This window comes from Nerophis ophidion, linkage group LG02, assembly GCF_033978795.1.
Source record: "Nerophis ophidion isolate RoL-2023_Sa linkage group LG02, RoL_Noph_v1.0, whole genome shotgun sequence".
Classification (NCBI taxonomy): Eukaryota; Metazoa; Chordata; class Actinopteri; order Syngnathiformes; family Syngnathidae; genus Nerophis; species Nerophis ophidion.
In genome coordinates, this window is record NC_084612.1 from 83311526 (window position 1) to 83337438 (window position 25913).

At 32.1% G+C, this 25913-nt stretch overlaps 1 protein-coding gene across 2 annotated transcripts in view; it reads right to left on the reverse strand.

Moving 5' to 3' along the window:
• Positions 1-25913, reverse strand: part of LOC133546671 (phosphorylase b kinase regulatory subunit beta-like) — a 95890-nt gene that overhangs the window by 57071 nt on the left and 12906 nt on the right. Inside the window, exons 3-11 of one of the 2 annotated variants that reach the window (XM_061892462.1) lie at positions 24187-24270; positions 11864-11968; positions 9430-9512; positions 9271-9361; positions 4425-4483; positions 4013-4175; positions 3591-3672; positions 2022-2079; positions 1741-1831 (exon numbers count right to left, since the gene is read on the reverse strand). In XM_061892462.1, coding sequence (XP_061748446.1) covers positions 1741-1831; positions 2022-2079; positions 3591-3672; positions 4013-4175; positions 4425-4483; positions 9271-9361; positions 9430-9512; positions 11864-11887 — 651 coding nt within the window. In that variant the 5' untranslated portion in view covers positions 11888-11968; positions 24187-24270. The remainder of the gene's footprint in view (positions 1-1740; positions 1832-2021; positions 2080-3590; positions 3673-4012; positions 4176-4424; positions 4484-9270; positions 9362-9429; positions 9513-11863; positions 11969-24186; positions 24271-25913) is intronic. The other variant, XM_061892471.1, reaches the window with a different exon arrangement.

Here is a 25913-nt window from a genome sequence, read left to right on the forward strand (position 1 = left end):
ATATGAGAAGGGGGACTGTTGAACAACTTAAGCTGTACAAAATGTCTAAAACTCTACTATGCACAGCTAACGGCATTTATCAACAACACCCTGAAACCTAAAATATGAGAAGGGAGACTGCTGAACAACTTAAGCTGTACAAAATGTCTAAAACTCTACTATGCAAAGCTAAAGCCAATTATCAACAACACCCTGAAACCTAAAAATATGAGAAGGGAGACTGTTGAACAACTTAAGCTGTACAAAATGTCTAAAACTCTACCATGCAAAGAAAAAGCCATTCATCAACAACACCCAGAACCTAAAATATGAGAAGGGAGACTGTTGAACAACTTAAGCTGTACAAAATGTCTAAAACTCTACTATGCACAGCTAAAGCCATTTATCAACAACACCCAGAAACCTAAAAATATGAGAAGGGAGACTGTTGAACAACTTAAGCTGTACAAAATGTCTAAAACTCTACTATGCAAAGCTAAAGCCATTTATCAACAACACCCTGAAACTTAAAAATATCAGAAGGGAGACTGCTGAACAACTTAAGCTGTACAAAATGTCTAAAACTCTACTATGCAAAGCTAAAGCCATTTATCAACAACACCCAGAAACCTAAAAATATGAGAAGGGAGACTGTTGAACAACTTAATCTGTACAAAATGTCTAAAACTCTACTATGCAAAGCTAAAGCCATTTATTAACAACACCCAGAAACCAAAAATATGACAAGGGAGACTGTTGAACAACTGAAGCTGTACGAAATGTCTAAAACTCTACTATGCAAAGGTAAAGCCATTTATCAACAACACCCTGAAACCTAAAATATGAGAAGGGAGACTGCTGAACAACTTAAGCTGTACAAAATGTCCAAAACTCCACTATGCAAAGCTAAAGCCATTTATCAACAACACCCTGAAACCTAAAAATATGAGAAGGGAGACTGTTGAACAACTTAAGCTGTACAAAATGTCTAAAACTCTACTATGCAACACCACAGCCATTTATCAACAACACCCAGAAACCTAAAATATGAGAAGGGAGACTTTTGAACAACTTAAGCTGTACAAAATGTCTAAAACTCTATTATGCAACGCCAAAGCCATTTATCAACAACACCCAGAAACCTAAAATATGAGACGGGAGACTGTTGAACCACTTAAGCTGTACATCAAGCAAGAACGGGAAAGTATTCCACTTCAAAAATGTGTCTCCTCAGTTCCCAAACATTTACTGAGTGTTGTTAAAAGGAAAGGCCATGTAACACACTGGTAAAAATGCCTTTTTTTTGCCATGTGTTGCTGCCATTAAATGCTAAGTTCATGATTGTTTGCAAAAAAAATAACAAAGTTTCTCAGTGTGAACATGAAATATTTTGCCTTTGCAGTCTATTCAGTTAAATATAAGTTGAAAGGGATTTGTTGTGTTCTCTTTTTATTTACCATTTACACAACTTCGCTGCTTTTGGCTTTTGTATATCTAATTATTAGCCATTTATTTTTGTATTGATTTCAGTTGATTTTTTTGATTATTCATAATTGTGTTATGAATAAATGTTACTGTTAAATAAAAGAGTCAGTCTTTACAAACGTGAGAAAACTTTTGACACAAAGAGTTAATCATGTTGACGCTCGCTGCAGTGCTGCAGCCCCCTCCCCCCACAAACGGCCTGTGTTAATTTGGCCTGAACGCGCCACGGCGGCGGCATGCAGAGTCGGCGTCTCTGTGGCCATTGCGGATTGTTACCTGCTTCCCGTGCACCAGTATGGAGGTGATGTTAGGCGCGATAGAGCTGGCGAACTTCTTGATAACGGCGGCGGCGTGACGCACCGCCAGCCTGCACGGTGGTCACATGGGGAGAAGTTTTCTTCTTTTTGTTTTTAGCAGGAAGGAAGACAACATTCGATGCTAACGTTCACACAATCCCTAATGGGTAATATGCCAGTGTGTGTGTGTGTGTGTGTGTGTGTGTGTGTGTGTGTGTGTGTGTGTGTGTGTGTGTGTGTGTGTGTGTGCGTGACTCAGACCAAAGCTTCCTGCTGCCAGCTCTCCTGTAGATCCTCTCCAGCTCGTCCATCAAAGTCTCTGCAATGTCCAACATGTGGCAGCTTTAGATGATGTCATTCAACAATGATGCAGAGTACATGAGAAAGTACACCGCTCTCTTTCAACCTACTGGTGTTTGTGTTTCGTTCTTCACCGCAGAACCAACGTCGTCATAGTAACAGTGGGTCGGCATGAATAATAATAATAATAATAATAGTGATAATAACAGAAAACAACAATAATAGTATTAATAATTATACTACTACTAATAATAAAAAATATATATATATTTAAAAATAATAATAATAACAACATAATACTAGTAATAATAATATTAATAACACTAATAATAATATTAATAAAAGTAATAGTAATAATAATAACAATATTAATAACATTAATAATAATAATAACAATTATAGTAATAATTATATGATCATAAAAATAACAAAATTATTGATAATAACAATAATGATAAAATAACAATAAAAATACCAGTAATAATAATAACAATATTAATAACAATAATATTTTTACAGATGTTATTAACAATATAATAACATTAACAATAATAATAGTAATAATATTAGTATTAGTAAACATAGTAATAATAATAACAATATTAACGACAATAATAATAATAATATTAATATATTAATGATCAATACCACGTATAATATAATAATAATAATACAAGTAATAATAATATTAATAATAATAATAAGAAGAATAGTAATGTTAATAAAATAATATTATTAATAATTTTATATATATATAGAAACATAATAATAATAATGATGATACTACTAATAACAATAATAATAATAATAATAATAACAATAACAATGTTAATAATAACAATAATACTAGTAATAATAATAATAATAACAATATTAATATCAATAATAATATTAATAATAATAACAACAACAATAATAATAATAATAATAATAATAAAAATAGTAATAGAAAGTACTTAATTGATTCCTTCAGGAAAATTAAAGTAATTATAGGATAATTATAATTAATAATAATAACAACAATACTAATAATACTAACAATAATATGAGTAATAATAGCAATACAAATAATAACAACAATATTAATAACAATAATAATAATAATAATAATAATATGAATAATAAGAATTATTATAATAACAATAATAATGAAAATAATACCAGTAATAACAATAATACCAGTAATACTACTACTAATAATAATATAATTATTCTTATTAATAATAACAATTATAATAACAATAATAATTGTAATAACACTAATAATACAAGTAATAATAATACTACTACTAATAAAATAATAATATTAATAACAGCAATAATAATAACAATAATAATAATAACAATAATATTAATAATGGCAATAACAATAATATTAATAATAATAATCCCAGGGTGTGAACAAGAGTGATGCAGAGAATAATTTTGCCACACTTTGTATGTGTGTGACAATCACTGCTACTTTAACAACGACAATAATAATAATAATAATAATAATAATACAAATAAAAATAAGAACAATAAACTCACCATCTTTATCCAGAAAGTGCGGCCCTTCCCTCTGGATCAGGATGCCGGCAAGCTGAGCCTGGCTGGCTAAGCAGTTGCAGTCCTGGATGATGACACACACACACACGCACACACACACACACACACACACACACACACACACACGATTAATCCCCACAGCGTCGTCACTTCTGCTAACACAAAAGTTGCACATTTCCCAAGGTGCTGTGAAATTGTAATTAGGCATCTGGGTGTCTTGCAGAGCTGCCGCCGTGACGATAATGGATGATCGCGCCCGTATCGCCTCATTTCCATGGGAATTAAAGGAGCGACACGCGTGGAATAGGAAGGACAAACAACAAGGCCTCCCGTACAGCCACTCAGCGGACACTCCATTAGGTACCCCTAATGGAGTGTCCCGCGTGACGGACACAGGGACTCACGTGGAACTTCTGGAGGACCTCGTGGGTGGACTTGAGCAGCCACTCGTCCACGCTGATCTCGGGCTGCTGCTCCAGGTCGGAGGCGTTGGGCGTGCTGGTCTGACGCTTCACCTTGGAGTGTTTGGGCATCTCCAGCTCCTCGAAGCTCCTGAACTCCGGGATCCTTCAGCACATCACATGACCAGAAGACAGGGAATAGTTCATGGAGGCTGGAGTTATGTCCCGCTTTCTCATGCACGCTGGATCATTTTCAAACAGTAACTTGCTCAATGTATATAATAAGGTTTGAGTCCATAATGACAGCCCATATCATGAGTTCCTATTCTTGAGAATGTTTTAGTATTAGTTAAGGACAACATGTGAGCCATGGAACTTTAATAAAATGTTCTCCAGTCTTAAAGGAAGTTCTTACTCGGCCTCGTTGACCCGCAGGAAGTCCAGCTGCTCCACCACGGCTCCTGATATCAACGTCTGGAAAAGACGCAAAAGTCACAGTGTTTATTCAGCATTTATTTTTATTTATTTTGTGTCTAGTTATCATATATAATTTTTTTTTTTTTTCATTTATTCAGCAATCATTCAGTGGTTATTTAGCATTTATTTGTATTTATTTTGTGTCCATTTATCATATATTTAATGTTTTTTTTCCCATTTATTTAGCAATCATTCAGTGGTTATTTAGCATTTATTTTTTATGTATTTTGTGTCCTTTTATCATATATTTATTTATTTATTTTCATTTATTTAGCATTCATTCAGTGGTTATTTAGCATTTATTTTTTTAGGTATTTTGTGTCTTTTTATCATATATTTATTTATTTATTTTCATTTATTTAGCAATCATTCAGTGGTTATTTAGCATTTATTTTTTTATTTATTTGTGTCCTTTTATCATATATTTATTTATTTTATTTTCATTTATTCAGCATTCATTCAGTGGTTATTTAGCATTTTTTTATTTTTATTTTGTGTCCATTCATCACATATTTATTTTTATTTTTTTCATTTATTCAGCAATCATTCAGTGGTTATTTAGCATTTATTTTTATTTATTTGGTGTCCATCCATCATATATTTATTTTTATTTTTTCATTTATTCAGCAATCATTCAGTGGTTATTTAGCATTTATTTGTATTTATTGTGTGTCCATTTATAATATATTTAATGTTTTTTTCCATTTATTTAGCAATCATTCAGTGGTTATTTAGCAATTATTTGTATTTATTTTGTGTCCATTTATCATTTATTTAATGTTTTTTTTTCATTTATTTAGCAATCATTCAGTGGTTATTTAGCATTTATTTTTTATGTATTTTGTGTCCTTTTATCATATATTTATTTTTTATTTTTCATTTATTTAGCAATCATTCAGTGGTTATTTAGCATTTATTTGTATTTATTTTGTGTCCATTTATCATATATTTAATGTTTTTTTTTCATTTCTTTAGCAATCATTCAGTGGTTATTTAGCATTTATTTTGTGGCCATTTATCATATATTTAATTTATTTTTTTTCATTTATTTAGCAATCATTCAGTGGTTATTTAGCATTTATTTTTTATGTATTTTGTGTCCATTTATCATATATTTAATGTTTTTTTTTCATTTATTTAGCAATCATTCAGTGGTTATTTAGCATTTATTTTTTATGTATTTTGTGTCCTTTTATCATATATTTATTTTTCATTTATTTAGCAATCATTCAGTGGTTATTTAGCATTTATTTGTATTTATTTTGTGTCCATTTATCATATATTTAATGTTTTTTTTTCATTTCTTTAGCAATCATTCAGTGGTTATTTAGCATTTATTTTGTGGCCATTTATCATATATTTAATTTATTTTTTTTCATTTATTTAGCAATCATTCAGTGGTTATTTAGCATTTATTTTTTATGTATTTTGTGTCCTTTTATCATATATATATTTTTTTTTTCATTTATTTAGCAATCATTCAGTGGTTATTTAGCATTTATTTGTATTTATTTTGTGTCCATTTATCATATATTTAATGTTTTATATTCATTTATTTAGCAATCATTCAGTGGTTATTTATGATTTATTTTTATTTATTTTGTGTCTATTTATCATATATTTATCATTTATTTAATTTTTTAAATTTATTTATTGAGCAATCATTCAGTGGTTATTTAGCATTTATTTCTTATTGTTTTTGTGATTATTTAGCGTTTGTACAGCATTTATTTAAACAATTATTCTGCGTTTATTTGGCAATCAATCAGCAACTATTTATCATCTATATATTGTTTGTTTACAAATTTTTAATAATTTCTTTTGTGTTTATTTTGTAATATTTCAGTGTGCATTTAGCATTTATGTCGTGTTTGTTTCGCATTTATTTAGTATTATTTTGTGACTATTTAGCTTTTCTTCTGTAGTTTTTATTTACTGATTATTCATTTGTTTATTGTTCATTTGGCAATCAACCAGCAATTATTTAGCATTTATCTTGTGTTTATTTATTATCGATTTTGTGATTATTCCGCGTTTATTTAGCGCTGAGTCAGTGTTTATTTAGCATTGATTTAGTGTTCACCCAGCATTTATTGACTGCTTGAGTAGCATTTTTTTCAGCATGTATTTCTTTGTTTACTAAGTGAATATTCAAAATTCATGTCACATTAAATCACTATTAATAGAGAATTTATTTTGCATTTATTTGGTGGTCATTCAGAATTAATTTCAGCATTATTTTGCATTTGTTTGTTGTTTTTTTAGAATTTTTGAGTGATTATGTAGGATTTATGAGCTTGCAATATTGTTTATTCAGTCATTATTCAACATTTATTTGGTATTAATTCAGTATTTATTTAGCAGTTTTTTGCATGAATTTTGTGGATTTTTTTTTAACATTTATTTAGAGTTAAGTCAGAATTTCTTTGGCATTTATTCAGCATTTATTTAGTAATTATTTAGCATTAAGTCTGTATTTATTCAGCATTTATTTAGTGATTATTTAACATTTATTTAACATTAAGTCTGTATTTATTTGGCATTTATTTAGTGATTATTTAACATTCATTTAGCATTAGGTGAGTATTTATTTGGCGTTTATTTGGCATTTATTTAGTGATTATTTAACATTTATTTAACATTAAGTCTGTATTTATTTGGCATTTATTTAGTGATTATTTAACATTTATTTAGCATTAGGTGAATATTTATTTGGCGTTTATTTGGCATTTATTTAGTGATTATTTAACATTTATTTAGCATTAAGTCTTTATTTATTTGGCATTTATTAAGTGATTATTTAACATTCATTTAGCATTAGGTGAGTATTTATTTGGCGTTTATTTGGCATTTATTTAGTGATTATTTAACATTAAGTCTGTATTTATTTGGCATTTATTTAGTGATTATCTAACGTTCATTTAGCTTTAGGTGAATATTTGGCGTTTATTTGGCATTTACCTAGTGATTATTTAACATTTATTGAGCATTAAGTCTGTATTTATTCGGCATTTATTTAGTGCTTATTTAACATTCATTGAGCATTAGGTGAGTATTTATTTGGCGTTTATTTGGCATTTATTTAGTGATTAACATTTATTGAGCATTAAGTCTGTATTTATTTGGCATTTATTTAGTGATTATTTAACATTTATTTAGCATTAACTGAGTATTTATTTGGCAATTATTTGGCATTTATTTAGTGATCATTTAACATTCATTTAGCATTAGGTGAGTATTTATTTGGCGTTTATTTGGCATTTATTTTGTGATTATTTAACATTTATTGAGCATTAAGTCTGTATTTATTTGGCATTTATTAAGTGATTATTTAACATTCATTTAGCATTAGGTGAGTATTTATTTCGCGTTTATTTGGCATTTATTTAGTGATTATTTAACATTCATTTAGCATTAGGTGAGTATTTATTTGGCGTTTATTTGGCATTTATTTAGTGATTATTTAACATTTATTGAGCATTAAGTCTGTATTTATTTGGCATTTATTTAGTGATTATTTAACATTCATTTAGCATTAGGTGAGTATTTATTTGGCAATTATTTGGCATTTATTTAGTGATTAACATTTATTGAGCATTAAATCTATATTTATTTGGCATTTATTTAGTGATTAACATTTATTGAGCATTAAGTCTGTATTTATTTGGCATTTATTAAGTGATTATTTAACATTCATTTAGCATTAGGTGAGTATTTATTTGGCGTTTATTTGGCATTTATTTAGTGATTATTTAACATTTATTGAGCATTAAGTCTGTATTTATTTGGCATTTATTTAGTGATTATTTAACATTTATTGAGCATTAAGTCTGTATTTATTTGGCATTTATTTAGTGATTATTTAACATTCATTTAGCATTAGGTGAGTATTTATTTGGCGTTTATTTGGCATTTATTTAGTGATTATTTAACATTCATTTAGCATTAGGTGAGTATTTATTTGGCGTTTATTTGGCATTTATTTAGTGATTAACATTTATTGAGCATTAAGTCTGTATTTATTTGGCATTTATTTAGTGATTATTTAACATTTATTTAACATTAAGTCTGTATTTATTTGGCATTTATTTAGTGATTAGATAACATTCATTTAGCATTAGGTGAGTATTTATTTGGCAATTATTTGGCATTTATTTAGTGATTATTTAACACTTATTGAGCATTAAGTCTGTATTTATTTGGCATTTATTTAGTGATTATTTAACATTTATTGAGCATTAAGTCTGTATTTATTTGGCATTTATTTAGTGATTATCTAACATTCATTTAGCATTAGGTGAATATTTATTTGGCATTTATTTGGCATTTATTTAGTGATTATCTAACATTTATTTAGCATTAAGTCTGTATTTATTTGGCATATATTTAGTGATTATTTAACATTCATTTAGCATTAGGTGAGTATTTATTTGGCAATTATTTGGCATTTATTTAGTGATTAACATTTATTGAGCATTAAGTCTGTATTTATTTGGCATTTATTTAGTGATTATTTAACATTCATTTAGCATTAGGTGAGTATTTATTTGGTGTTTATTTGGCATTTATTTAGTGATTATTTAACATTTATTGAGCATTAAGTCTGTATTTATTTGGCATTTATTAAGTGATTATGTAACATTCATTTAGCTTTAGGTGAGTATTTATTTGTCGTTTATTTAGCGATTGTTCAGCGTTTATTGAGCACTGAGCCTCCAGTGTGCTTGGTGAGTTTGGGTCCAGTCGGGGTCATTTGGTGAGACTTTGGGACGCGAGGCACTGACCTGGAGTCTGTCCACGTGAACTTTGACCCCCCCAATGCTGCCCTTCTTGAAGGAAGCCAGCATGTCCAGGACCGGATTGAAGCGGCTCCCCCTGCACACACACAACCGTCACAATCAATAAAGAGATCAAAGAAGCTGACTGCATTTGTGTTGATGTACTTGATGTTGTCCTCGTGGATGAGGACCAGGAAGAGAGGCCGGCCTTGCATCTTCCAACACTGCTTGATGAACTGCAAGGCGTTCTACAAACACACAACACAACATTTACACAAAGGTAAGCACGCCAGGTTGTAAGGAACTCGCAGCTACACAGCAGCTAAGCACACAAGCGAGACTTTACTTTCCTTGACCTTTTATTTACCCTCTTTAAACTTTTCTTGACTTGGTTTACCTTCTATATTTCTTCTTTTACATTTCCTTTACCCTCTATTGACCTCATTTTCACTTTAACAAACAATATTTTGCCTTTCAATTACTACCTTTACGTTTTAATTTTGTTCTACCTTTTACTTTTTATTTACTTCATTTATTGTCAATTTACTTTGTTCCACCTTTCACCTTTAATTCTCTTATTTTTCTTTCTATATACCTTCTATTTATTTTCTTTTGCCTTCTACTTACCTCATTTTCCCTTTGATATACAGTATTTTTTCTTTCATTTACTACCTTTAAATATGAACTTTCTTCTACCTTCTATTTATCTGGTACTTGTTTATTTACTCCTTTTATTTTCGACTTACCTTGTTTCACCTTTTACATTTAATTCTTGTATTTTTCTTTCTATATACCTTCTATTTATCTTATTTTACCTTCTATTTACCTCATTTTCCCTTTGATATACAGTATTCTGCCTTTCATTTACTACCTTTAAATTTTAATTTAGTTCTACCTTCTATTTACCTTTTACTTCTTTTATCATCAATTTACCTTGTTTCACCTTTTACTTTTAATTTTCGCATTTTTCTTTCTATATACCTTCTATTTATCTTATTTTACCCCCTATTTACCTAATTTTCCCTTTAATATACAGTATTTTGCCTTTCATTTACTACCTTTACATTTTAAATCTTTGTTCTACCTTCTATTTACCTTTAACTTCTTTTATCGTCAATTTACCTTGTTTCACCTTGTACCTTTAATTCTTGTATTTTTCTTTTTATATACCTTCTATTTCTTTTGCCTTTTATTTAGCAAATTTTCCCTTTAATATACAGTATTTTGCCTTACATTTACTACCTTTAAATGTTAACTTTGTTCTACCTTTTACTTTTTTGAGCAGGTGCCAGATCATTCTGGGAAATTAAATCATCATCTCCATAGAGCTTTACAACAGATGGAAGCATGTACACAGCTGCATTGACTCTGGACTTGATGAAACACAGTGGACCAAAACCAGCAGCTGATATGGCTCCCCAAACTATTGCTGACTGAGTGAACTTCCGTTGTCTAGAGTTCAGGAGTGGCCTCACCATGGGAATACGGCTATTGAAGCTGTATCTGTTGTAAAGCTCTATGGAGATGATGATTTCATTTCCCAGCATGATCCGGCACCTGTCCACAGTGCCAAAACCAGCAGTAACTGGTGTACTGACCATGGCATTACTGTCCTCCATTGGCCTACCAACTCCCCTGACCTGAACCTCATAGAGAATTTGTGGGGTATTGTGAAGAAGAAGCTGAAAGACACCAGACCCAATAATGCAAATGAGCTGAAGGCCGCTATTGAAGCATCCTGGGCATCCATAACACCTCAGCAATGCCACAGGCCGATTGCCTCCATGCCACGCCGCATTGATGCAGTAATCCGTGCAAAAGGATTCCCAACCAAGTACTGAGTGCATTAATTGACATTTTCAAATGTTGGATTTTGTTTTGCTGTTATAGATATATTTTTTTACTTGGTCTGAGGAAATATTCAAATTTTTTGAGATAGGATTTTTGAGTTTTCTTAAGCTGTATGCCATAATCAGCAATATTAAAATAATAAAAGGCTTGCAATATTTCAGTTGATGTGTAATGAATCCAGAATGTATGACATTTTCATGTTTTTAGTTGCATTACAGAAAATAAAGGACTTTATCACAATATTCTAATTTTCTGAGACAGTCCTGAATATATATATATATACATATATATATATATATATATATATACATATATATATATATATATACATATATATATATATATATAGATATAGATATATATGTCCGTGTTTTCCAATGCACCAAAATAATACATTCCCCTTTCTGCTGCTCCCTACGCTCCGTTCCGCATTTTCCAGCACACCTTCAACACATTCACATGTCTGTGTTCTAAGACGGCCATCTGAATTAAAAGTTACGGTAAAAATGTCAGCTGTGTGGGATTATTTAACCTACAATACGAAAAAGATGAAGAGGTGGAGTGCAAAACATGATGTGTCATGAATCCAGAATGTATGACATTTTCATGTTTTTAGTTGCATTACAGAAAATAAAGGACTTTATCACAATATCCTAATTTTCTGAGACAGTCCTATATATATAAGCAATAAATCGGAAGACTTTTTGCCTTCAAGTTGACCCATAAAACTTGGCGGCCTTCGACCTACCTTGATGTCGTCAATCAGCAGCATCACATCCTGGGACAGGTAGAAGTCGCTCACATCAAAGACGATCGGGTAGCACACCACCGTCTTGCCGAGGATGCGATAAATCTACACAAACACACACACACACACACACACACACACACACACACAAATACACACACACACACACACACTTGTATTTGTTACTTTCTTGAGACCTGAGAAAAATGCCTCCCCCTTTAGGAGCAGCCTCTCTAGATATATAAAGAAGTGTATCTACAGCATGAATAATATATACATACTATGCACATATAAAAAAGCTTGTTATGAAAAATGAATTGGAATTTTACAATCAATCAATGTTTACTTATATAGCCCTAAATCACTAGTGTCTCAAAGAAGAAAAACTTTGAATTTGGCAGTATTAATAATAAAAGTCGGAAATTTACTCAACGCAAGTCAACGTTTTACAAGAAAAACTGAACATTTTTGCAATATTATGATAAAAGTTGGAATTTTACTCAACAACAGTCACAATTTTACAAGTAAAGCTTCAAATGTTGGCAATTTTATGAAAAGAGACGCAATTTTAGCCCACAAGAGTCACAATTTTATAAGAAAACTTTAAAATGTTTCCAATATTAAAATAATAATCAGAATTTTACTTGGCAAAATGATGACAAAAGTCGTCATTTTACTCAGAAAATGTCAACATTTTACAAGAAAAACTGAACATTTGTGCAATATTATGATAAAAGTTGGAATTTTACTCAACAACAGTCACAATTTTACAAGTAGAGCTTCAAATGTTGGCAATTTTATGAAAAGAGACGCAATTTTAGCCCACAAGAGTCACAATTTTATAAGAAAACTTTAAAATGTTTCCAATATTATAATAATAATCAGAATTTTACTTGGCAAAATGATGACAAAAGTCGTCATTTTACTCAGAAAATGTCAACATTTTACAAGAAAAACTGAACATTTGTGCAATATTATGATAAAAGTTGGAATTTTACTCAACAACATTTAACAATTCAACAAGTAAAGCTTCAAATGTTGGCAATTTTATGAAAAGAGCCGCAATTTTACTCCACAAAAGTCACAATTTTATAAGAAAACTTTAAAATGTTTCCAATATTATAATAATTATCAGAATTTTACTTGGCAAAATGATGACAAAAGTCGTCATTTTACTCAGAAAATGTCAACATTTTACAAGAAAAACTGAACATTTTTGCAATATTATGATAAAAGTTGGAATTTTACTCAACAACATTTAACAATTTTACAAGTAAAGCTTCAAATGTTGGCAATTTTATGAAAAGAGCCGCAATTTTACTCCACAAAAGTCACAATTTTATAAGAAAACTTAACATTTTTTCCAATATTATAATAATAATGATACGAATTTCACTTGGCAAAATGATGACAAAAGTCGTCATTTTACTCAGAAAATGTCAACATTTTACAAGAAAAACTGAACATTTTTGCAATATTATGATAAAAGTTGGAATTTTACTCAACAACAGTCAAAATTTTACAAGTAGAGCTTCAAATGTTGGCAATTTTATGAAAAGAGCCGCAGTTTTACTCCACAAAAGTCACAATTTTATAAGAAAACTTTAAAATGTTTCCAATATTATGATAATAATCAGAATTTTACTTGGCAAAATGATGACAAAAGTCGGCATTTTACTCGGAAAATGTCAACATTTTACAAGCAAAACTGAACATTTTTGCAATATTATGATAAAAGTTGGAATTTTACTCAACAACAGTCACAATTTTACAAGTAAAGCTTCAAATGTTGGCAATTTTATGAAAAGAGCCGCAATTTTACTCCACAAAAGTCACAATTTTATAAGAAAACTTTAAAATGTTTCCAATATTATAATAATAATCAGAATTTTACTCGGCAAAATGATGACAAAAGTCGTCATTTTACTCAGAAAATGTCAACATTTTACAAGAAAAACTGAACATTTTTGCAATATTATGATAAAAGTTGGAATTTTACTCAACAACATTTAACAATTTTACAAGTAAAGCTTCAAATGTTGGCAATTTTATGAAAAGAGCCGCAATTTTACTCCACAAAAGTCACAATTTTATAAGAAAACTTAACATTTTTTCCAATATTATAATAATAATAATACGAATTTCACTTGGCAAAATGATGACAAAAGTCGTCATTTTACTCAGAAAATGTCAACATTTTACAAGAAAAACTGAACATTTTTGCAATATTATGATAAAAGTTGGAATTTTACTCAACAACAGTCAAAATTTTACAAGTAGAGCTTCAAATGTTGGCAATTTTATGAAAAGAGCCGCAGTTTTACTCCACAAAAGTCACAATTTTATAAGAAAACTTTAAAATGTTTCCAATATTATGATAATAATCAGAATTTTACTTGGCAAAATGATGACAAAAGTCGGCATTTTACTCGGAAAATGTCAACATTTTACAAGCAAAACTGAACATTTTTGCAATATTATGATAAAAGTTGGAATTTTACTCAACAACAGTCACAATTTTACAAGTAAAGCTTCAAATGTTGGCAATTTTATGAAAAGAGCCGCAATTTTACTCCACAAAAGTCACAATTTTATAAGAAAACTTTAAAATGTTTCCAATATTATAATAATAATCAGAATTTTACTCGGCAAAATGATGACAAAAGTCGTCATTTTACTCAGAAAATGTCAACATTTTACAAGAAAAACTGAACATTTTTGCAATATTATGATAAAAGTTGGAATTTTACTCAACAACAGTCAAAATTTTACAAGTAGAGCTTCAAATGTTGGCAATTTTATGAAAAGAGACGCAATTCTACTCCACAAAAGTCACAATTTTATAAGAAAACTTTAAAATAGTTCCAATATTATAAAAATAATCCGAATTTTACTTGGCAAAATGATGACAAAAGTCGTCATTTTACTCAGAAAATGTCAACATTTTACAAGAAAAACTGAACATTTTTGCAATATTATGATAAAAGTTGGAATTTTACTCAACAACAGTCAAAATTTTACAAGTAGAGCTTCAAATGTTGGCAATTTTATGAAAAGAGCCGCAATTTTACTCCACAAAAGTCACAATTTTATAAGAAAACTTAAAAATAGTTCCAATATTATAAAAATAATCCGAATTTTACTTGGCAAAATGATGACAAAAGTCGTCATTTTACTCAGAAAATGTCAACATTTTACAAGAAAAACTGAACATTTTAGCAATATTATGATAAAAGTTGGAATTTTACTCAACAACAGTCAAAATTTTACAAGTAAAGCTTCAAATGTTGGCAATTTGATGAAAAGAGCCGCAATTTTACTCCACAAAAGACACAATTTTATAAGAAAACTTTAAAATAGTTCCAATATTATAAAAATAATCCGAATTTTACTTGACAAAATGATGACAAAAGTCGTCATTTTACTCAGAAAATGTCAACATTTTACAAGAAAAACTGAACATTTTTGCAATATTATGATAAAAGTTGGAATTTTACTCAACAACAGTCACAATTTTATAAGAAAACTTTAAAATAGTTCCAATATTATAAAAATAATCCGAATTTTACTTGGCAAAATGATGACAAAAGTCGTCATTTTACTCAGAAAATGTCAACATTTTACAAGAAAAACTGAACATTTGTGCAATATTATGATAAAAGTTGGAATTTTACTCAACAACATTTAACAATTTTACAAGTAAAGCTTCAAATGTTGGCAATTTTATGTAAGGAGCCGCAATTTTTCTCCACAAAAGTCACAATTTTATAAGAAAACTTTAAAATGTTTCCAATATTATAATAATAATCAGAATTTTACTTGACAATAGATGACAAAAGTCGTCATTTTACTCAGAAAATGTCAACATTTTACAAGAAAAACTGAACATTTTTGCAATATTATGATAAAAGTTGGAATTTTACTCAACAACATTTAACAATTTAACAAGTAAAGCTTCAAATGTTGGCAATTTTATGAAAAGAGCCGCAATTTTACTCCACAAAAGTCACAATTTTATAAGAAAACTTAAAATTTTTTCCAATATTATAATAATAATCAGAATTTCACTTGGCAAAATGATGACAAAAGTCGTCATTTTACTCAGAAAATGTCAACATTTTACAAGAAAAACTGAACATTTTTGCAATATTATGATAAAAGTTGGAATTTTACTCAACAACATTTAACAATTTTACAAGTAAAGCTTCAAATGTTGGCAATTTTATGTAAAGAGCCGCAATTTTACTCCACAAAAGTCACAATTTTATAAGAAAACTTTAAAATGTTTCCAACATTATAATGATAATAATCCGGATTTTACTTGGCGAAATGATGAAAAAAGTCGTCGTTTTACTCAGAAAATGTCAACATTTTACAAGAAAAACTGAACATTTGTGCAATATTATGATAAAAGTTGGAATTTTACTCAACAACATTTAACAATTTAACAAGTAAAGCTTCAAATGTTGGCAATTTTATGAAAAGAGACGCAATTTTACTCCACAAAAGTCACAATTTTATTACAAAACTTTAAAATAGTTCCAATATTATAATAATAATCAGAATTTTACTTGACGAAATGATGAAAAAAGTTGTCGTTTTACTCAGAAAATGTCAACATTTTACAAGAAAAACTGAACATTTTTGCAATATTATGATAAAAGTTGGAATTTTACTCAACAACAGTCAAAATTTTACAAGTAGAGCTTCAAATGTTGGCAATTTTATGAAAAGAGACGCAATTCTACTCCACAAAAGTCACAATTTTATAAGAAAACTTTAAAATAGTTCCAATATTATAAAAATAATCCGAATTTTACTTGGCAAAATGATGACAAAAGTCGTCATTTTACTCAGAAAATGTCAACATTTTACAAGAAAAACTGAACATTTGTGCAATATTATGATAAAAGTTGGAATTTTACTCAACAACAGTCACAATTTTACAAGTAAAGCTTCAAATGTTGGCAATTTTATGAAAAGAGTCGTCATTTTACACGACAAAAGTCACAATTTTATAAGAAAACCTTAAAATGTTTCCAATATTATAATAATAATCCGAATTTTACTTGGCAAAATGATGACAAAAGTCGTCATTTTACTCAGAAAATGTCAACATTTTACAAGAACAACAAACAAAATGGCAATATTGTGATAAAAAGTCAAGACTTTTATATGACAAATGTCACCATTTTGCATTAAAAAGTAGTAATTTTACATAAAGAAGTAATAATTTTACAAGCAAATATTGCAATATTACAGAAACAGAAAGAATCTGAGAAAATTGTTCCCAATTTTATAAATAAAAAATCGACACCTTGTGAGAAAACGACTGCTTTTAGTTAATTAATCTTTTTTGTTTGTAATTGATTTTTAATCTTCATTATTTACTTCAAGTTAATACAGTATGTCTTACATATTTAAAAAAAATGCCAAAGGGGGCGCATTTCAATTTCTTACACACACATGTTATTTCATATGGTGACCACAGGGGGAGCACTTTAAAAAGCGACACACAGTCAATGTGAAAAATCCCTCCTTTTTGATAGATATCACCACCAGGGGGTGCAAATGAGATCTCTATGTTTTGTTTTTTTGTGAATGTGCTTAAAGACCGATGACAAAGGGGTCAGGGACCACAGGTGGCCCCTGTGCCGCACTTTGGGCAACACAGCTGTAGAAGCTAACTGTTAATGGCCGCTATAGTCTTAGTAGCGTAGTGCATGTGTTCATCCAATAGTCACATACGGGACGCGGGTTGTCTTACGTCAGCACCGGAAGTCGTTACTTTTGTATGCACATTAAATCAACCAAAAAATCCTGACTTTGGAGCAATGTTCACGGACTCTAGTATTTGACTCTCTATTAGATGCAATGTTTTTTCCGTATTGGGGCCATGATTTATGTTAGCAGGCTATTTGTTAGCTTACCATTAATGTGGCAGTTGTCAGCTTTTGATTACCCTGCTAATTGTTTATTAGCGATTAGCATGCTAATTGATAGCTAGAAATTAATGCGGTAGTTTTTAAGCTAGCAACTAGCGTGCTAATTTTTAGCTAGCGATTAGCAAGCTATTTGTTAGCTAGAGATTCATGCGGCAGTTGTAAGCTAGCGATTAGCGTGCAATTTTGGTGAGCAGGCTATTAGTTAGCTAGCGATTCATGCGGTAGTTTTTATTTATCAATTAGACTGCTAATTTTTGCAAGTTTTAGCTAGCGGTTCATGCGGAAATTGCCAGCTAACGATTAGCGTGATAATTGTTAGCTAGCAATTAAAGCGGTAGTTGTTGGCTAGCGATTAGCGTGCTAATCGTTAGCCAGTGATTTGTTAGCTAGCCATTCGTGCAACAGTTGTCAGCTAGCAATTAGCATGCTAACTGCTAGCTAGCAATTAGCATGCCAGTTGATAGCTAGCGATTAATGCAGTAGTTTTTAGCTAGGAACTAGTGTGCTAATTGTTAGCTAACGATTAATGCGGGAGTTGTCGGCTAGCGATTAGCGTGCTAATTGTTAGCAGGCTGTTTTTTAGCTAGCCATTCATGCAGCAGTTGTCAGCTAGCGATTAGCATGGTAATTGTTAGCTAACTAATAGCATGACAGTCGATAGCTAGCGATTAATGCAGTAGTTTTTAGCTAGTAACTAGTGTGCTAATTGTTAGCTAACGATTAATGCGGGAGTTGCCGGCTAGCGATTAGCGTGCTAATTGTTAGCAGGCTGCTTTTTAGCTAGCCATTCATGCAGCAGTTGTCAGCTAGCGATTAGCATGCTAATTGTTAGCTAGCTAATAGCATGACAGTCGATAGCTAGCGATTAATGCAGTAGTTTTTCAGCTTTTGATTGATTGATTGATACTTTTATTAGTAGATTGCACAGTACAGTCCTAACTTGTTCACCGGTCCTCATATGGACGCTACATTTCCTTGTTGGTGTCTCAAGACCGTACCGTAGTGTATGTGTTCATCCTATGGTCACATGTGGGACGCGGGTTGTCTTACGTCAGCACCAGAAGTCGTAAAATCAGCCGTTCACACGGCGTTTTTTTCGGGGGATGAATAGGGAAGTCCTTCTTTAACTGCCATCTTGTTTGATCATATATTGCTGCCTTTGTATGCACATTAAATCAACAAAAAAAATCCTGACTTTGTAGCAATGTTCACGGACTTTGGTATTTGTCTCTCTATTAGATGCAATGTTTTTTCTGTATTGGGACCATGATTTCGGTCCTAACTTGTTCACCGGTCCTTATATGGACGCTACTTTTCCTTGTTGATATCTCAAGACCGTACCGTAGTGTATGTGTTCATCCTATGGTCACATGTGGGACGCGGGTTGTCTTACGTCGGCAACAGAAGTCGTATAATCAGCCATTCTCACGGCGGCAGTTTTCGGGGATAAATAGGTAAGTCTTTCTTTAGCTGCCATCTTGTTTTATCATATATTGCTGCCTTTGTACCTGTTAATGTTCACCTTTCTATGCACATTAAATCAACAAAAAAAATCCTGACTTTGTAGCAATGTTCACGGACTTTGGTATTTGTCTCTCTATTAGATGCAATGTTTTTTCTGTATTGGGACCATGATTTCGGTCCTAACTTGTTCACCGGTCCTCATATGGACGCTACTTTTCCTTGTTGGTGTCTCAAGACCGTACCGTAGTGTATGTGTTCATCCTATGGTCACATGTGGGACGCGGGTTGTCTTACGTCGGCAACAGAAGTCGTATAATCAGCCATTCTCACGGCGGCAGTTTTCGGGGATAAATAGGTAAGTCTTTCTTTAGCTGCCATCTTGTTTTATCATATATTGCTGCCTTTGTACCTGTTAATGTTCACCTTTCTATGCACATTAAATCAACAAAAAAAATCCTGACTTTGTAGCAATGTTCACAGAATTTAGCATTTAGCTCTCTATTAGATGCAATGTTTTTTCCGTATTGGGACCATGATTTTGGCCCTAAACTTGTTCACCGGTCCTCACATGGACGCTACTTTTCCTTGTTGATGTTTCAAGACCGTACCGTAGTGTATGTGTTCATCCTATGGTCACATGTGGGAGGCGGGTTGTCTTACGTCGGCAACAGAAGTCGTAAAATCAGCCGTTCACTTGGCGGTTTTTTTCGGGGATGAATAGGGAAGTCCTTTTTTAACTGCCGTCTTTTTGTATCAAATAATGCTGCCTTTGCACCTGTCGATGTTTACTTCTGTATGCACATTAAATCCCCCCAAAAAATCCTGACTTTGGAGCAATGTTCACGGACTCTAGTATTTGTCTCTCTATTAGATGCAATGTTTTTTCCGTATTGGGACCATGATTTCGGTCCTAACTTATTCACCGGTACTCAGATGGACGCTACTTTTCCTTGTTGATGTCTCAAGAAGGGTAGAAATACAAGAACACACACATAGAGATAGATAATGATGATAATGCCCTCTGGCGAGCAGCCATCCTCCTCATAAATGCTTCATGATCATATTGTCTTGTCATCTTTCATTTGTTTGGCAGGAAGCTGCTTGCTCCATCTTCATCATCTTGGATGCAACACATCTTCTGCAAAGATTGTTTCCGAAATTATGGAGAAAATTCAAGTCAGTAATAATTTTAGGCTGGCTTTTTCCCATGGCAGACTTCACATTTTAGCCACGTTTTGGAGTCGAATGTCTGCTGACGTCAACGGCGGAAGAATGAAAATGCTTCTGAATGATCTCATATTGTTGAGTTGCCTCTTCATCTGCATCATGTTCTCGCAGAATTGGAAGAAAATTGCAAAGTAGCGTGAAAGGAGAGAGAAATGGCGGGGAAAATATATTCTGTACAAGGGCAGAAAACTGAATTTTTTTAAATAAGTGGATTATTATTGATATTTTTTATGACCTAAGGAAAATAAAGAGCAGGAAAAAAAATATTTTTGTTTGAAAGGCGGAAAGAAAATGTCAACACAAGCACGGAAAACACTCGGACAATGACGACAAAATAGTGAAATCACATTCAACACTTAACAATAAGCTCTTAAAATGTCAGAAATAATTCATAAAGTGGAAGAAAATACTGCAAAGGGTGACAGTAAAAGGTTTCACAAAGATTGTTAGATGCAAACAATTCATTTAGCTGTTGTGCAACCATTTTTTTGAAAGGATTTTAGAGATAAAGGGGAGGTGCGACACCGGTTGGTAGTTTAGCAGGAAGTCAGAATCGAGATTTATAGCTTTTAAACACAGGATGAATAAATGAAAACATGTAAACAAAGACAAACCTGAGAATAACTATTTTCTGTAGGTTTAGTGGCAGGAAGTTAGAGCTGTGCTCTAAAGAGTAAATGCTGAATTACAGTATATTGATAGCGTTTTATCGCCTTACCCTAACCACAACGCTGTATCACATTGTAACTCAAGTATCAAAGTGTGAAAGTTAAAGAATTCACAAAGATTGTTAGATGCAAAGTATTCATTGAGGGGCTGTGAGACAATTTCTTTTGGAGGACTTTAGAGATAAAGGGGAGGTGCGACACCGGCCGGTAGTTGAGCAGCGAGTCAGAATCGAGGTTTACGTCTTTGAAGCTGAGGACGAATGGATGAAAACAATAAACATAGCGAAAACTGAGAATAACTATTTCCTGTAGGTTTAGTGGCAGGAAGTTAGAGCTGTGCTCAAAAGGGTGAGCGCGGTATTACAGTATATTGATATCGTTATATCGCCCAGCCCTAACCACAATGCTGTATCACATTGTAACTCAAGTATCAAAGTGTGGAAGTTAAAGAATTCACAAAGATTGTTAGACGCAAAGTATTCATTGAGGGGCTGTGAGACAATTTCTTTTGGAGGACTTTAGAGATAAAGGGGAGGTGCGACACCGGCCGGTAGTTGAGCAGCGAGTCAGAATCGAACTTTACGTCTTTGAAGCTGAGGACGAATGGATGAAAACATTTAAACATAGCGAAAACTGAGAATAACTATCACCTGTAGGTTTAGTGGCAGGAAGTTAGAGCTGTGCTCAAAAGGGTGAGCGCGGTATTACAGTATATTGATATCGTTATATCGCCCAGCCCTAACCACAATACTGTATCGTATTGTAACTCAAGTATCAACGTGTGAAAGTTAAAGGGTTCACAAAGATTGTTAGATGCAAACTATTCATTGAGCGGCTGTGAGACAATTTTTGGGGGAGGATTTTAGAGATAAAGGGGAGGTGCGACACCGGCCGGTAGTTGAGCAGCGAGTCAGAATCGAGGTTTACATCTTTGAAACTGAGGACGAATGGATGAAAACATTTAAACATAGCGAAAACTGAGAATAACTATCTCCTGCAGGTTTAGTGGTAGGAAGTTAGAGCTGTGCTCAAAAGGGTGAGCGCGGTATTACAGTATATTGATATCGTTGTATCGCCCAGCCCTAACCACAATACTGTATCGTGTTGTAACTCAAGTATCAACGTGTGAAAGTTAGAGGGTTCACAAAGATTGTTAGATGCAAACTATTCATTGAGCGGCTGTGCGACAATTTTTTCTGGAGGATTTTAGAGATAAAGGGGAGGTGCGAGACCGGCCAGTAGTTGGGCAGCGAGTCAGAAACGAGGTTTATGTCTTTGAAGCAGAGGGATGAATAAATTAAAACAAGTAAACACAGCGAAAACTATGCTCTAAAGGGTGAGCGCGGCTATGGTGGTGTGGTATTAGCGGTCTTTCCTTGCATCATGTAGACCACATTGGTCTTTTGATTAAAAAGAAGTCCAAACCTTTTGACCTGGGGGCCACATTGAGCTAAAAAAAAAAGCCAACTGCGTGTATATTAACACGCACATATATATATATATATATATATATATATATATATATATATATATATATATATATATATATATATATATATGCATCTATATACATACATATGTATGTATATAGATACATATATATACACAGACACACACACACACACACACATATATATATATATATAAATACACGTGTGTGTATATATATATATATATATATATATATATATATATATAAATACACGTGTGTGTATATATACTACATATATACGTATGTATATATTTGTCTATGCATATATATACATACATGTATGTATATAGATACATATATATACACACACACATATATATATATATATAAATACACGTGTGTGTGTGTCAATATACTATATATATACGTATGTATATATTTGTATATGCATATATATACATACATACATATATGTATGGATACAGATACATATATATACACACATACATACATACATACATACATATATGTATATAGATACATATATACACACACATACATACATATATGTATGTATATAGATACATATATATACACACACACACATATATATGTATATATATGTATATATATATATATATATATATGTATATATTTGTACATATACATATATATATATACTTTTTAAATATACACAGTATATATATGTATATATATATATATATATATATACACACATGTATATATACATATATACATATATATACATACATACATATGTATGTATATAGATACATATATACACACACACACACACACATACATATATATATATATATATATATATATATATATATATATATAAATACACGTGTGTGTGTATATATATGTATCTATATACATACATATGTATATATTTGTGTATGCATATATATACACACACACATATATATACATATAAATATATATATATACATATATATGTATATATTTGTACATATATATATACTTTTTAAATATATACAGTATATATATGTATATATATATATATATATATATATATATATATATATATATATATATATATATATATATGATATATAATTAAAATTTTATACATTTTGGTATCAAAATTAGATGAAAGTTCGACTCCTCTCTTGTTTGAAATTGCTTTTTTCCCATCATGCATTGTCATGGATTTAAATGCGTATCATTTTGAATTATGTGTCGTGCTTGGACATTTCTTTTTTTTACAACCTCCACAAAGATGAGTGAGCAGGTTGTGTCAAGTGCGTGAAAAGTCATTTATGTAAAAAAAAAAAAATGCTGTGCACACTTCAAAGCACAGTTCATGGTCATTAAGCAAAATCACCCCCAACGTCCACTAGATGGCGTGGTTCACTAGTGCTCTGTGGTCTAAAGAGTGCATGATATACACACATCGGCTGTGAGGGACTCGGACAGAACTTTGACCACGTTTTTACTTCCCCACAGCAACACCCGACATGCCAACCTTTCCTGGCGTGGGAGTGTTCACCTGTGACCTGCGTGGGCGTGCACGTGTCGAGAGTGCGTGTGTGCGAGTACCTTGGAGGTGCCGATGCAGCCCACGGGTCGATCTGGACGCCCACTTAGGCCCAGCTTCTTATTGACGGCCAGGAAACGGTACGCCTGCGACACACACACACACACACACACACACACACACACACACACACACACACACACACACACACACACACACACGAGTGTGATGGACAGCTCAGCCGATCGTTACGCGCACCCCTCCTCACCATCCAAACTGTTCAATACCCGATGTCACCTGCCGCCTGTTTGGGGGCAGCGAGCGCCTCAAACTGGGACACGTCGCCCCAGACCTGCCATCCCCCAAAGTGATGCCGTCAGCAAGAAAAGGAGGACTTTGTTGCTATACAAGCTAAAGATGCTAATTCGTATAAACACGGAAGCAAAAAGGACAAGCAGTAGAAAATGGATGGATGAAAGTGCTGCTCCAACCTTAAAAAAACAGCTTATAAAAAGTGATAAGAAGCTAAAATATTCAAGATTAGTGCGCTAGTTGTTATTTAGCAATTAGCATGCTAGTTTTTTAGCTACCAATTAACGCGGTAGTTGTCAGCTAGCAATTAGCCTGCTAAATGTTAGCAGGCTATTTGTTAGCTTACCATTCATGTGGCAGTTGTCAGCTTTTGATTACCCTGCTAATTGTTTATTAGCGATTAGCATGCTAATGGATAGCTAGAAATTAATGCGGTAGTTTTTAAGCTAGCAACTAGCGTGCTAATTTTTAGCTAGCGATTAGCGAGCTATTTGTTAGCTAGAGATTCATGCGGCAGTTGTAAGCTAGCGATTAGCGTGCAATTTTGGTGAGCAGGCTATTAGTTAGCTAGCGATTCAAGCGGTAGTTCTTAGCTATCGATTAGACTGCTAATTGTTAGCAAGTTTTAGCTAGCGGTTCATGCGGAAATTGTCAGCTAGCGATTAGCGTGATAATTGTTAGCTAACTATTAGCATGCTAGTTGATTGATAGCGATTATTGCAATTGTTTTTTTAGCTAGCAACTAACGTGCTAATTGTTATCTAGTGATTAGCATACTAATTTTTAACTAGCAATTAAAGCGGTAGTTGTCGGCTAGCGATTAGAGTCTTAATTGTTAGCAGGCTATTTGATAGCTAGCCATTCGTGCAGCAGTTATCAGCTAGCAATTAACATGCTAATTGTTAGCTATCAATTAGCATGCCAGTCGATAGCTAGCGATTAATGCAGTAGTTTTTAGCTAATAACTAGTGTGCTAATTGTTAGCTAACGATTAATGCGGGAGTTGTCGTCTAGCGATTCGTGTGCTAATTGTTAGCAGGCTGTTTGTTAGCTAGCCATAGCCATTCATGCAGCAGTTGTCAGCTAGCGATTAGCATGCTAATTGTTAGCTAGTTATTAGCATGCCAGTCGATAGCTACCGATTAATGCAGTAGTTTTTCAGCTTTTTATTGATTGATTGAAACTTTTATTAGTAGATTGCACAGTACAGTACATATTCTGTACAATTGACCACTAAATGGTAACACCCCAATAAGTTTTTCAACTTGTTTAAGTCGGGGTCCATGTTAATGAATTCATGGTAGCTAGCAACTGGTGTGCTAGTTGTTAGCTGGCAACAAGTGGGCTATTTGTGAGCTAGCGATGAATGCGGTAGTTGTCAGCTAGCAACTGGCGTTCTAATTTTTAGCAAGCAATTTTGTAGCTAGCGATTGTTAGTTAGCAATTACCATGCTAGTGGATAGCTAGCGATTAATGC